Source organism: Leptodactylus fuscus, chromosome 1, assembly GCF_031893055.1.
Source record: "Leptodactylus fuscus isolate aLepFus1 chromosome 1, aLepFus1.hap2, whole genome shotgun sequence".
Classification (NCBI taxonomy): Eukaryota; Metazoa; Chordata; class Amphibia; order Anura; family Leptodactylidae; genus Leptodactylus; species Leptodactylus fuscus.
The window spans coordinates 80608723-80624318 of record NC_134265.1 but is presented as its reverse complement, the minus strand read 5'-3'; the positions used below and the strand labels follow the sequence as shown (position 1 = coordinate 80624318).

At 39.1% G+C, this 15596-nt stretch overlaps 1 protein-coding gene across 1 annotated transcript in view; it reads right to left on the bottom strand.

Annotated features, from left to right (window-relative positions):
• Positions 1-2427: 2427 nt before the first annotated feature.
• Positions 2428-15596, bottom strand: part of SNX24 (sorting nexin 24) — a 91554-nt gene continuing 78385 nt past the window's right edge. Inside the window, exons 4-7 of the mRNA XM_075272526.1 lie at positions 12115-12209; positions 10988-11020; positions 9456-9520; positions 2428-6563 (exon numbers count right to left, since the gene is read on the bottom strand). Of these exons, the coding sequence (XP_075128627.1) occupies positions 6493-6563; positions 9456-9520; positions 10988-11020; positions 12115-12209 (264 nt within the window). The 3' untranslated portion in view covers positions 2428-6492. The remainder of the gene's footprint in view (positions 6564-9455; positions 9521-10987; positions 11021-12114; positions 12210-15596) is intronic.

Here is a 15596-nt window from a genome sequence, read left to right as displayed (position 1 = left end):
ATTACTTGTGTGGATTTGACATAACCTAGATTCTGTAATATAGACTCTTTATTACATGCGTTCATGAAGACCATGGCACAGAAAATAACCTCTGATGTGTGATGTTAGAAACCTTTTTTTCCACAGGATCTATTAATTTCTTTTCATTTTTGTCTTTATGGCCGTCAGCTCACTATTAGCAGTGATCTGTCTGCTTAGGGGGCATGTCCTTCCAACAAAACCTGCTCTGCCATCAGACTCCACAAAGTATTGCAACTTATAGAATGATATCAGAGCCTTCCTGCTACAGCCATTTTTTTTAAATTTTACTTCCACCTTCCAAAAGTCATAATTTTTTTTTTAATTTTTCCATTCGCAGAGCAGTATGAGGGCTTGTTTTTTGCATAACACGTTGTACTTCCTCAAACCATTTAATATTTTGTACATTGTACTAGGAAGCTGGAAAAAAAATCAAAATGGGCTAGAATTGGAAAACAAATGCAGCTCCACCATTTTGTTAATACTTTTGTTTTTACAATGTTCACTATGCTGTAAAAATGACATTCTATCTTTACTCTCTGAATCAGTATGATCACAGCAATACCACATTTGCTATATATATATATATATATATATATATATATATATGTATATATATAATATGTATATTTTATCTTTTTTATCTAAAATTCAAAAAGAAAATTTTTAGGTAACACCCATAACTTTTTGGTATCTGTGTATGCAGTCTTTTTGTGAGGAAGGCTGTGTTTATCTATACAATTTTGGAGATAGAATAGTCCTTTGATATTTTTACTGGGCAGAAAAAAACCCTATGATCTGGCATTGATTATTTTTCTTAATACAGTGTTTGCCATAGGGATGTATATTTTAATAGTGCAGTGATACAGAATGTATTTTTTTAATCTATGAGGTAATTTAAAATTTTATATATAATTATAATGCTCTAGTGTGCTAAATATTTTTTAAACTTTTTAATTTTTTTTTCTCCAACCCCCTCCAGGGGGCTTGAATGAGCAGTCATTAGATTGCTTATACTATAGTCTGCAATACTACTGTATTGTAGTCTATGGAAAATCACTAGGTTGTGTTCAGTTCTACTTAAGGCAGGGTTTAATAGAAATCTGGTCATGGCAGGGCTGGAAGACTCTAGTAGGGTCCTGGGTGCCATGACAACAGGACAGCTACTGCCATCTCACCCGGGAAAAGTAAAAGCAACCTATCAGAAGTAGTGACCATGGCGTTACAGGGGTTAATTGTTCTGTGATCTCCAATCTCAGATGCTGCTGTAGGGTCTCCGCTGTGTAAAACTGCAGAAACCCAACTGTACGGACCCAATATCTGCTGTACTTGTATGACAGAAGTTGTGATTGGACTAATATTATATACAAAAATATTTAGACAACTGAATGCTTGCAACTTTGTGGCAGCAATTTTGGGAATATCCTTTCCTTTTCCAGCATGACTGGACTATAAAAGCATAAACTAGTGTGAAGGAAATTGAGTGGTCTAACCACACTGAACATCTTTGGGATGAACTGGAACAATTTATAAGACAGATTGCCCGGCCAAAGTTAGTGTTTTACCTCAGAACTGCTCTTCTGTTTAAATGGGCACAAATTCCCATAGACAGTCTTGTTGAAAGCTTTCCCATAGTTTGACACCGGATGTCTACCAAACTCATGCAGGTGTGATGGTTAGGCATCTACAAATGCTTGGCAACATTGACCTAAACTAATATAGCACTGTGGCCCGGATTTACTAATAGACAGGCAGTCTGAGAATGAGCCAGATATATCACACTGGCTGATGCAGGATAATAAATCTGATGTATCCTTACAATATCCAGTCTATGTTTATACCACCTATTAGTTGGCTTATGCTTCATTCACACCAGTTTCTTTTCAGCTGGACACAAATGCAGACATGCAGGACTGTGTCTGGCTAAAAAAAAAAAAAACGGTTTCCCCGCAGACAGGCAACAGGCGAACACCAGTGGTCACCTTTACAAACCCATTCAAGTGAATGAGTTTTAAAGCTGACCGTCGGGTTTCCGTCCCCCGTCCAGTTTTGCCAGGGCTGAGGATGAAAACCTGGCGGAATGGCAAACACTGGATAGGGGTGCAAGTGTGAACATTCCCTTACGCTGAGCCAGAATTTTACAATTTTTTTCCCCCACGTCTAGTACAAAAAGTCAGAAAATTTTTAGCTAAAGTTAGATGTGCCAGAGATATGCCTAAGATAAGCCACATTTACACCAGAGTCTGGTCGAAACCCACAACAGTAAATCTGCCCCTTTAAGTTTCATTCCATTGTACAGTAGATGTCTGTATATATGAAGCTTCACTTCTTGTGGTGATGGACTCCATTACTCATAACTAGAGATTTCACCTCCGCATATCTTCAGTGACAAACTCCACAGACAGTTCCTGCAGTTAATAATATTTATTGTAGATATAGTTTAGTTCTTCTTCCATACCATTGACATAATAGTAATTCTGTAGTGGTGCACATTGTTCATTTATTCAATAACAGCATGCCAAATTTAATACATCATGTACAAAAAATATCCAATAAATCTGCTATAGAATACAGAAAAATACTAAATATCTCATGCAGCGTCAGTAGTGTTACTGTACTAGTCACAAATAACACAGATTCATTATTCTATACTGTATTTTGTTCTCTTATCTATCGACAAGTGTTCAAAAGTTTTATATCTATCAAATATACATTTAGTACCAGTTTCGTAGAATCCCTTCAATCCACATCATTTTTACATAGACAAGTGAAGACTGGTGAACTAGAGGACTAGTACGCCAAACTGAATACATGTAAGCAGCCATCAGTCTGTATCTGCCTTGGTTAATATATTATAACACTATTACATCATCTAAACTTTAATATTTCCCTTCACTGTAAATAAGACATTAATTCATATAGATAATTTTATTATAATTATAGCATCATTATTTTTTTCCCTGCACTTAGATTACGAATTTTAGATTTTTATCTTAAAGATGCTTAAAGGGGTTGTCCAGCTGTTTTCTGAGTGATTCTAAATGGCTGGACAACCCCTTTAATAATACTGACCATGGTTAAATGACTCATTGTGTATACCGGTGAACATTCTAGCTCCACTGCCTTCAGGTGGAAATTCAGCAGCATATTGGCAGTGTGCGCCCCTCACCTCAAGGAATTATCAAGACAATGGCAAGTTGCAAACAATAACTTATAAGGAAATTAGAAGCTTTATGTACTTTTATAATGACATCTGGTCTCTAGGGTGGGATCCATGCGTTCTGCTGTAAATGAAGAGACAAACCTATATACTGGGCTCTAGATATCCAGCAGGCCGTCCTACTCAGCCACTGAGAAACTTCCATGTATGAGTGTGCATATTAAAATATCTCGCAGTCATTGCTAATCCCAGTAGCCAGAACCCTATTTATCAGTATCGTAGCAGTATTGTAGAATTCACCATGGAATGAAAGCCCCTTTACAGGGAATGTATCTGGATTTTTATTCATCTATAAATCTAGTTTTTCATACTTTTATTTACTTGTATTTTCTGGGTATCTTTTTTTTTATTTGTTCTATGGGGCAGATGTTCTCCAGATCTGTTGGTCTACACTTGGAATCACAACTCTATAGCGTGCAATAAAGCTTCCACTGTGTATTAGCTTGTAGAGGGGGGAGCCTGAGTCCCTAGCACAGCAGTGAACATTGAATATGTGGAGGGGTTATGCCGGCTTTTATGGGAGTCTATGCCTGGGTATTATGTGGGGGGACTGTGCTAGCTATTATGCAGGGGCTTACTATCCAATATGTTTGGGGCTGTGTCAACTACTATGGGGGACTGTGCCAATTATAATTCTTGGGGGTTGCGCTGGTTATTGTGGATTGTGCTTAGTTATGGGAGGGGTTGTGCCTAGAAATTATAGGGTGGGAAGGGGTTGTGCCTAACTATTATGGTTTAGGTTTTGCCCAGTTTTGGTTGGGTGGGGGTGAAATGTGCCTAGCCATAATTATATAACAGTACAGTCAGCACATGGTATGAATAGAGTCCAGCAGAGCTGCCATTCACTGAGAGGATGATGATTCTGATAACAATGCTGGAAACTGAAATGCCCAAAACACAGTCTGTCTGTTATAAATGTTCTAGTGGCCAAAGTAAAAACTTCAAGAATTTTTTTTTTTGTGAACATAGAAATATGGAAAATAACAAGCAAAATAAAAAATCAGCTAAAAATATGGTTTAAATAACACCTTTTTTTTATGACACATGCCCTTTAAATTTATTGAATGCAACTTGCCTAAGTCCAGAAAACCTCTTTTAGGCAGAGGCCCCACACTGCGGAATCGCAGCTTTTTTTTTTTTTTTTTGCTGTTGCAGATTTGGTTGCGTTTTTTTAAGCCAAAGCTTAAGAGTAGATTGAGCAAAATGGAGAAGTATAAGAACTTCCTTTATATTTCCCATTCCTTTTGTTGCCACTCTGGGCTTTGGTTCGAAAAACAGCAGCAAAATCTGCAATAAAGAAAAGATGCTTTTCCGCAACGTGAGGCCTCAGCCTAAAGGAGAACTTCAAGAATTGTTAAATAAAGTCACCTATAGTGTACACAATTGTGAAAAAAGTATTTAGTAACTGCCTTGTTGTCAGTGCTTCAAGTTACAAGCATCCCGCAGCTCCCATGTCCCGATCACAACACCCTGTCTTATGGTCAGTCTATATAACCATTATTGACCCCCAGAGGAACTGCAGGCATCATGAATTAAAATGGGTCAATGCAGTTACTAAACTTATCTATAACACAGGTTTTGATGTAACCTACAGGATTATGTATGATGTATTTCCTTTTGTTACTTGACTCAAGTCTTACTGTCTTCAATGAGTCTAAAGCTTCCATATATTTAAAAAATTATAAGTCATTGAGCAGCAATTTAACTCATAGTAGGGTTTTTTCATGAACACAACAGTTTAGAGAATAAGTCTGGCTACTGACACCCCCGATAAAAAGAATAAGCCCTGTGTTCCCCAGCTCAACTTAAGCAACAATCATGCTGTCACTCCATTCATCTCTATGGGCCTGGCAGAGCTAGCTGAGCACTGTACTGTACTAGGACTCTCAGAGATGTAAAGTGAGAAGCTGGCCACTGTTCTCTTCAAATGGAAGTTCATAGGACCCCTATTCTTAAGATTTTTTTGGGTTCCAGTGGTGGGACACCCACGTGATCAGACACTTATCCCCCATCTAAAAGAAAGGAGATATGTTGTATTCATGAAAAAAAACCTCTTCCATATTTGCACAACAGTTCACATAAAGTAAGTACTATATACTGGCATCAGGTCTGAGAACACCTATTCCCTTTCTGTCTTCGGAGAATAAAATAAAAGAGGAAAAAAAAGCTGGAAATTACATATGAAAATATTCCAGTAAACATCAAGAAGTCTTACTAATATGCCATAGACTACTTAACAGTATTGCCCATCAGACCCTACTAAAGGCGAATTGCAGGAGATGTGTACATAAGTTTCTGAGCCTGGAAATTTGTTTCATAGCTTTGAATGGGGTAGATTTGGCAGCATGGACTTGGTTTTCTACAAGTCATGGGACTTGTTGAATGGGACAGTCGCAACTCTCTGCAGCATGTGAATTCATCCTAATTGTCCTTAAAGGGGTTGTTCAGGAATTGGTGCAACCTGAGGGGCATCAGTGGAGACTTAAAAAAAAAAAAAAAAAAAAAAAAAAAAACACCCCAAAACCCATATACTTACCTGTCCCTGGTGCTCTGTTGTCCACAGGGTTGTATTAACAAAAGCCCTGAAGCTCAAGTGACTCTGGAGAAGGACCAGGGACATCACTCACATACGTCACCAGTTCCTATCCAGCCTCTGATTGGTCTTAGTGGTCACATGAACCTCAGGGCTTCTAGTAACAGCGGTAGACAACAAAGTGCTGGGGCGGATGAATATGCAGTTTATTTTACACTTTCCCCAGTCACCCCACCGATTGCTCCAATCCCTGGACTAATGACGGTACGCAACTCTTCAGGGCTTGTCGGTGATTTCTGTTACCAAGAATCTGCTCTCCAGTTTTTCCGAGACCTTTCCAGTGATAGAAATCTGCCTTGTACATGAGGGGTTTGGGGCACAGTAGCATATTTAATTTAGGAATTAACTGAAGACCAAGCTCATGACGCCCCAAGAATGTCCTCTGACACATTTCAAAGACATGATATTGAAATGTAGGGTCCATATGTAAACCTGATTGTCAGGAACATTGGCATCATTTACCATGAAGACTTTCCCTATGTCGGGTTCTTGTCGCTCCCTTTGCTTCCATTGTTAGATTCCTTAGTAAACAATAAATAAACTAGTACACGGTTTAGCAGGCTCCATAAGCCAGAGCCACAGCCAAGCATTCACAAAAATGGATTATCCTCCTGACAGCTCCACTTGTATCAGGATGGATATGGTAGATGACATCACAGTTCTAGCTGGTCTGAAGATGTGGGTAAAATATACCATGAAGAACTCCCTCAATCACCACATTGGCTGCGAGATCTGAGAGGGAAAAAGAGGACATTGTCAATACAGATCAGCACTTAATCCTGTTGTCAGAGAGCAGGATGAAATACTCCAATGTGCTGCCTGCCTAGGAGTTGCTGATAATAGCTGGACTATCCCCATTACAGATTTTTTCATTATATTACAACTTTATATAATAAATATTACTAGAGCCACATATAGATTATTCCACCCCCTACAGAATATTAGAAGTTCTCAAAGAGTTCTTTGACCATATAGAACCAGGAGTCTGTAAGCTATGTGCATGTGGGGGAAGGGGGGTGTTGGGGAGAGAAGGATTCTGGATCTCATTTAGGAGACAAAGTCAGTATATGTAGTCGCACAGGCAATGCTCCCTGGGAAACCTATGCAAAATTAGCCCTCCTTCAGAAGGAAGAAATTCTCCAGGGCCACCTATAGGTAGCTATCCTGTGCAATGAATGTCCAGCCCATATGGGAACTTTAAAACATGACTGGGGATATCAGCCAGCTGTACAGAGTTGTGTCGGGGTTCTTTTCAGTAAAGGGGTGAGTACTGGTTTACTAGAGGATTTTGGGTACTGGGTCTGAGGAGATCCAGGGAACATTCTCCCTTATCTTATACACCTCAACTGCAGTAAAACCTAATTTTAAATAGTAAGGGGAGGAGATCTAATGAAACCAGTCACGAAGAACCATTATACTTGTGAAAAAAAGAAGGTCTGAAGCTAGTGAATTTTTTTTATTTTTTTTTTTTTTTATGTAGATTGTAAGCCCCACATAGAGCTCACAATGTACATTTTTCCCTATCAGTATGTGTTTAGAATATGGGATGGAAAACCATGCAAACACGGAGAACATACAAACTCCTTGCAGATGGTTTTTTTGCCCTTGGCGGGATTTGAACACCAGGACTCCAGTGCTGCAAGGCTGCAGTGCTAACCACTGAGCCACCATGTGGCCCCTGCTAGTGAATTTTGTGTTATGTAATTCTGCAGCTGCTGGGAAACACAACTATATAATACTAGCTGGTACCCGCGACTTCGTCTGCGGTGATTGTAGAAGTGGGTATATACAGGCGCGGGTAAGGTTTTCGTAGTGTGTATAAGGTATGGGATATGAAATGTAACTTTGTATCTTGTTTTTGCTGTAATTCTGAGAATACGTGAGACTTTTGTGTTGAAGTTAATTTGTATTTGAGCTGCTATACGGTGTTGTGAGAAACTTTACATAGTGACTTTGGGACAGAGGTATTTGAAGTTAACCCTTCCCGTCGATGGCATTTTTTGATTTTCGTTTTTGACTCCCCTCCTTATAAACCCTATAACTTTTTTATTTCTCCGCTCCCAGAGCCATATGAGGTCTTAATTTTTTGCGGGACAAATTTTTCTTCATGATGCCGCCATTAATTATTCTATATAATGTACTGGGAAGCAGGGAAAAAATTCAAAATGGGGTAGATTTCAAGAAAAAATGCATTTCTGCGACTTTCTTACGGGCTTTGGTTTCACGGCGTTCACTGTGCAACCAAAATGACATGTCCCCTGTATTCTGTGTTTCGTTACGATTCCGGGGATACCAAATTTATATGGTTTTAGTTACATTTTGACCCCTTAAAAACAAATCCAAAACTGTTAAAAAATTTTTTTTTGAAATGTCGCCATATTCCGACAGCCGTAACTTTTTATACGTGCATGTACGGGGATGTATAGGGCGTCTTTTTTTTGCGGGACTGGGTGTACTTTGTAGTTCTACCATCTGCAGGAAATGTTATTGCTTTGATCACTTTTTATTCAAATTTTTATCAGAATCAAAACAGTGAAAAAACGGCGGTTTGGCACTTTTGACCATTTTTCCCGCCACGGCGTTTACCGAACAGGAAAAATATTTGTATAGCTTTGTAGAGCAGGCGATTTTGGACGCGGGGATACCTAACATGTATGTGTTTCACAGTTTTTAACTACTTTTATATGTGTTCTAGGGAAAGGGGGGTGATTTGAATTTTTAATCCTTTTTTTTTGTTTTTAATATTTTTTTTTACTTTTTTGAAACTTTTTTTTTTTTTGCATTTATTAGACCGCCTAGGGGTATTGACATGGGTGGGCGGTGTCGCGGATTGTCATAGCGGTGGGGGTTGGCAAACATGGCTGCTCCGGAGCGTTAAAGAGAGCCTCCTGGAGTATCGTTAAGGTGAGGGGCAAAGTGGTAAAGTATATGTATATGTGATTGTGTGGGGTTAGGGGCGAGGCTGTAGAGGGCAATATGAATTTTGTGGCTTGCTATGGTCCAAAGTGTGTGAGATTGCAGAGATGGTGATGTGAGTTTGGGGTTTGTGGGGGTCCTGGGAAAAACGTATGTGCGCTATTGTGACGAAAAGTAGCCTATTGCGCAATGGGGTGTATTAACTATGTTTGTGGAAAATTTCAGCCAAATCGGTCGAGCGGGTTTTGCGTGATTGACTAACAAACAAACGAACACACAAACCCACAAACATCCAAACTCACAAACTTTCACATTTATAATATTAATAGGATACACTGCAGCTGCTGAAGAACCCCTTTCTTTAAAATAAAATAAAGAGGATGCATTATGTCAAATCAGGACATTTATACAAAATTCCTGTGATGCACCATTTTTGCAGGGAGAGATGAGCAGCACCTATCTAGTATTACTTACCTCTATATAATACTCAGGTTATGACATCAGACTGTGTCATTTACAGAAAGAATATTTACAGACCAGTCAGTGAGAAATATCAGAATACTACTGTAAAAAATAATGTAACATGTAACCATCATCTTCAGCCGTTGCCCCGTACTATGAAGTGTGACAAAGGCGGTGTAGTTTTAGTAATATGTGGTGCTGGGAGAGATCAGTAAACAGCAGTTAACACATGACAGGTTTGATTACCGTTGGCTTTAGGCAAGACGTATGGATCCCTTAGGAATAGCAGCACAGGCTGGTGGGACAGTTTGCTGGAAAGGTCAAAAACACAAGCATCAGCATCACAAATGGTAAGCAGAAAATACAACAAACTAGTTTCAACAAGATGATGAGCGGAGACTGCAGTGCGGCGATATTCAGCCATCTCTGTAGTGTAAGGAAGTTAGTTTTCTATGTAAAACCTTTGTACATATTGCACCTGTCTACAAACTGTGAGAGGTTGTCTGTGGGTCTGATGGGACTTCTACTGCCGATCACTTAGGTTTGTGAATTTTCTTACAGTATGCATACACATTTAATAGATGTCAGCCAACAGCTATTACTCCAGGCGCTCCCCCAGAAATGGACCTCTGGCAGTGACTAATCTCCAAGATGACATTCATCACGCCCAATCCTCTTTTCCCCCTAATATGTACAAGTATTAGCCAACCACATCTTACACATTTGGTGGTCTGCCACACCGATCAGCTCACAAACAATGAAATCATGAAGCAGATAGCCCTGTTCTCTGTGTAGTGCTCAAGCCAAGAACTGCAAATCAGCTCTCATTCATATGAATAGAACCTAGGCTGCAGTGACTCTGTTTCACCACTACACAGAGAACAGTGCTGTCTGCTTCCTGATCCGTTCTCTTTGTATCAGCTGCTGAAAACAGCTAATCTGTGGGGGTGGCTGGTATTAGTCCCCCACAATTCCAGTTTAGAAGATAATATTTTAGCCAGTAAACTCCTACAAAGTGTGATGTAACCCCAGGAGTCTACAATTACAGCCAATAATCACTGAAAGAACGGTCATATAAGAAGTAAAACTTAACTTATTTTTATCCAATTTTATATTAAAATAGGTGCAGAAGAACGCCGTCAATCATCCGTAGCTTATTCCTGCTTCAAGATATAGACCAGCCGAGATAAAGTCAGAATCCCGTCTGGGTTGAGGATACTGGCCTATCGCCATACCAACAACCCTTAGGGGCTAACCAATAAGGTAGATCCAGCCAGGAGCCATAGAGCTGTATGCCACTAGCTAAATCAACCCTTACGCATTTCAACATGGATCATCAGGGGTTAAATGCATTTGCAGTGCCAACTGCTATTGTATTGGTAATAAGAGTTACGTTTTATTTCTAACTTGACAGTTCTTTCCTTGATAAGTTTACAGTGTCAGATGAATTTTTTTTTTTTTTCGCTGAATTAACTATAGCCGACATCAGTGCATTGAGCCATCTGGTATACAGGATCCTGGAGCGCAGCAATATTCACTAAATTTGGCGGAGTTGTTTCTTCCGCCTTATCTCCCTCAAATTAGTCAGAAACTCCTTGCCAGCTTCTTCCAAAATTGAGTCTGTGTGGCCATAAGATTATTCAAGGATTCATCCTACAACCTATATTGTTATTACAGGTCTATGGAGGGCCTACTTGTTACATTGCTACTGTAAAACATAGCTTTGTGCAGATTATATAACATGTAGCATAAGATAAAGGAAAATATATACATCCTACCTAGTTTCTTCTGATTCAATTTCCTCAATGGAGCTGAAAGATAGAACAGTCATTGCTTAGGACAACAAAAACAAAACCCGAGTGACACTTTAAAAGAAACCTGTCAACCCCTTTCTGCTGCCTCTGCTTTCTCCCTATGTACAGTAAGGAGGAGCAGGCTGTCTATAAGTGGACAGGAGAAGTCTTGTATACACCGGACCTCTGCCTCAAAGGAAAAACTACTATGTTCTACAAAACGATTAAAGTGATTCAATGGGGTGATAATTCCCCTTTAAATGGTCAGTGAAACATCATTTCATATTTAAGCTATGTTCACACTTGTAGCAGAAGCTCCATTAGGAATCTCTGTTGCAGATTCCTTCAGAAATGACTATTTTGTCTGAAGTGCCACAATGGAAACCTTCATCATAGTAAGTGAGGTCTTTTGGCCCCCTTTGATGTTCCTTACGTGATGGATCTAGCACTATTAATATTTTTCTGTTCCTATTATGAAACAGAAAAACGGAAATAAAAATGATGGTGTGAATGGAGCCTAAGCATATAATTATCACTGTATTAAAATTAAAATTGGGCACATTAGATCAGGGCACAGATTCTTTGGATACCTGTAACATGTAGCAGCTGTGTGAGGCACTGCTATGGAGAAACTGTAATAAAACCACTATGTGGCACCCGTACAGCATTGTTAGGGAAAAACTGGTCCTATTTAAACCTTGTTGTTGAAATGTGGGACAGTGGGATATCAACATTCTGAGATCCAAAAAATAAAAATAAAAAACATGGGTACTTTGAAAAATAGGGCTATAAATGCGATTGTCTAGGAGAGGATCTTGGCAAACAATTGCACATCAATAATTGGACTGTCTGGAACAAGTGAAGGTTTCCAACAGCAGCCAGGTCATCCCAGTAAGTTATCATAAAACACTATGGTGATATACATATGCACATATACAAATGTAAGAGTCTATATTTCAAGATACAGTCATAAAACATATATATGGAGTAAATAATGTTACATCTGTTTCATAAAACAACAATAGAGAGAATTTATTACAGGAAATACTTGTGGAATATGAGTAATTTTTAATCTGCATCAACGTGGTTAGGAGCAAAACAAGATACTGTACCCGCAACTCTCAGCTTTTGGCAACGATGGTAAATGGCGAACATTCAGAAAATCTAGAAATATTTTAGGGATTTCTTCATTTTCATAGATGATAGTCTAAAAAAAAAAAAAAAAAAATACTTATTTCATACAACCAGTAAGCAACTAAATTCTGTAAAGTTGCATTACAAAAGCTATAAAATTGAGCCCCCACATGAAGGACCACTACTCATCTGTACATGTAGCCATGCCTGGACTTGAATGTAGCTAAACTGCGGTACCAGTTGTGGCCTTACATATGGATGATCCTTAGGGGTTGACCATCAGTGTTTGATGAGTGAGGGATCTGAACTATGGGACCCCATAGGGTCAAATAAAAGGAGTGGGGCGTATCCATTCATGCAGCTGAAAGGATTTGAATGGGACAGAGTTGTAGCACCAGATACAACCCAACATACTGATGAATGGATACCAGACGTGGCGCCAGACACCCCATTAGTCCAAAACTGATTCATGAATATTTTACCCCTTTTAAGACTGAATTAAAACGATCATTCACTTAAATATAAAGACCATCAAAAATGAACTAAATTTACTAATGATAATAAAAAATAAAAGTCAATGTTACACGAGGAAAAATGTCAAGTAAATGTTAGGTTTGGTGCCATTACAAAGGTTAACTCATGTTTCTGCGGCGCAGAAGGCAAAAAGAAAACAAAATGTTGCGTTTCAATAGTTGAGGCTATTTCATTACTCAGCCCTGAAGGAATCCAATCCATCATTGCTGTGAGAAAGAGGAAATCTCCTGTGGTTTCAGTGACTTACTCGGGTTTTATTAATGCAAGATTTAGGAAATGTTAACAATGTGAGTTGTTTGTTTAGTTTGACAGATCAGCTTACGATGCACTGGCCACATCTATAGTATATCTGAGAATGACAAAGGACAGGCCACCAATCTCATTGTCACAGTCTGTGCGGCCAAGCCCTGATATTTCTCTAAATTAACATGAAGGTATTTGGTCTGATACAGTCTGACACTACAAATGTGACCCTGCAGCTATGGGGAGATGGATAGAAATACAACAAATACCGTGTAACTTAGGGAAGAAGGATAGAATATAACAAAAATAAAGTATAAGGATATATCAGACTTTTTTTTTTTTTTTGACAAATCTGTAAAATGTTCTCCCAAAAAAGACAAGTGAATAGACTCGTTCATTCTCATTGTTTTTTAAAATGACCACCCAAAAAACAGATGTCACATGCCATTTTTCACAAGTGAATAAGCCCGTACAATAAAGGCGTCAAAAGGAATCGTCAAGAAATGAAAGCAACTTATCATGTAATAATATAATATAAATTTATCTCTCATTCCTGTCTGATAATATTATGGATTTAATACAGACAGGCTGCACAGTTATCGACTCTTTCCTGTAACATTTAACACATTCAGAAATTATTCTTTGCATAAGATGACCGTTCTGCTGTACAAGATGAAAACTTCAATGATATGTGTGAATGAGTGGCAGACCCTCTAGACCACTACTTGTTATATTCTCAAGATAACCTTGAGGGTACTTATAACAGGGCCCATAGTGTCACTCTAACAGTAGCCCAGTAGTGCTGTACCCACAGTGCCATTCTCATAGCAGACTGATAGTGCTGATCTTATAGGGCAAATGTTATATCATCATATCTTATATATGCCCCATAGTACCATCAGTGTTATGTATAAAAGAATGAGGGTGTAAAAAAAAAGTCACAAATTTTTGTGCAGGCCCCCTTTTCGGAAAAAATTAGTGACTTTTTTCATATTTGCATTGTTCTCTAAAAAATGGGTAGACCTTGGGAGGCCTCTGTATTCAGACAAACAAAACATTACTTATGTCAGAACACGGCATAAACAACAGCTGAAATCTAGGGAAGCTTCTAGGCCCTGGTGCATTTCAGTCCAGAGCTACCAAGTCTCATTCCAGAGCTACCAAAGATAAAGAACGGCTGACCACAAACCAGTCTTAATACATCAGCTCCATAGTTTTAAAGAGAGTTGGGTTTTGAGAGCAATGTTCACGGGGTGGCTACCCTATGGCCTCTGCCCGTGTGATAAGATTCCATTAAAAGGTGATTAAATAGTCCAGTCAATGAAGCCTGGGTGCGATGAAGATGCAGGGAAGCAACCCAGATGACACTTGTCCCCATGCTCAGCCATTTCTAGAACTATGGGGGGGGGGGGGGGGGTTCTCAAGAGCAGCAGTACATGCCCTATTAATGACAAGGCATATGTCTTTCTTGCATATGGGTTTAACAGGGTTCTCCAGAGAGTCTGTGAATATTTACTTCCTTTGAGGTTTTTAGGTGATGAACCCCTCACCACTGACTGACAGCTGCCCTGTATAGAGGTAGCCGGGGACAGGGATAGCAATGCCCTCATAAATACAGAGAGTTCATAACTGTACTGATTCTAGATTATTGGTATATTGCTGAATATCTCTATGGCCCACTTTACTAATCCCTCCATCTGATACAATGTAATTGGGAAGTTGTAATGTCTATGCCGAGCAGCTCACCTTTCAGATGATGCCCTCCTGGCCTTGGAAATACATCAGCTAAAGTTGCATATAGTTTTTTTACGATTTGTTTCATTTCAAGCTTTTTGAGTTACTATCCTCTGCCCGTGACTTCGTCTGTGTGTTGTTGGCATTGATGATCCGCCTATATTCAGCAAATAAGTGCCGTCGATGGTTCGTCTGCTCCTGTGTTTCGGTGCTCTCAAGCTATCCTGCTGCTGAACTTGTTCCTCGTGCCGTGCCTGTGATTGTTCCGGCATTTCAGCACCTCGCTGGGACGCCATATAATGAGCGTATTGTTGGCGTCAATGATCAGCCTGCTCCAGCATTTTGGCTGCTCTAAGAGCCACTTGACGGCTAGCTTGCTCAATCCTCCTCAGCTCCGCTTGAAGAGAACTCTGATGACTTCTGGCTACCTTCATAGCTCTCGTTTTTTTCGAATTTTGCAAAAAATTTGATTTTCTTTTTCCCAGCATGTTTAAAATTGGGAAACTGCCTATTTGGATTAAAGGGGTTTTCCTATCAGCACGCTGCCTAGAGGACACAGAACACTTATGCAGATCTGATAATATGCAGATGCTTGGACAGAATGGACTCAGGTTATCTGTATGTTTACATAGAGAGATAACAGACCGGGCTTTATCAGCGAACTCCAAATAGCTGAGATAGTGCTGAAGGCAAGAGCAGTTTAATATAGTATATGAACATAAATTCATAACAGTCATGAAGTCATGTCATGGGATAAAAAGAAGCCTATGTGTTAATCGAGGTTACAAACTATCTATGTGCCAAATTTCATCCAAATCCGTTCAGTCGTTTTTGCGTGATTGAGGAACAAACACACAAACTTTCACATTTATAATATTTATAATAATAATATTAGTAGGATTATTATTAGTACACACTAGACATACTTTATATACTGAGAGTTTTTCGA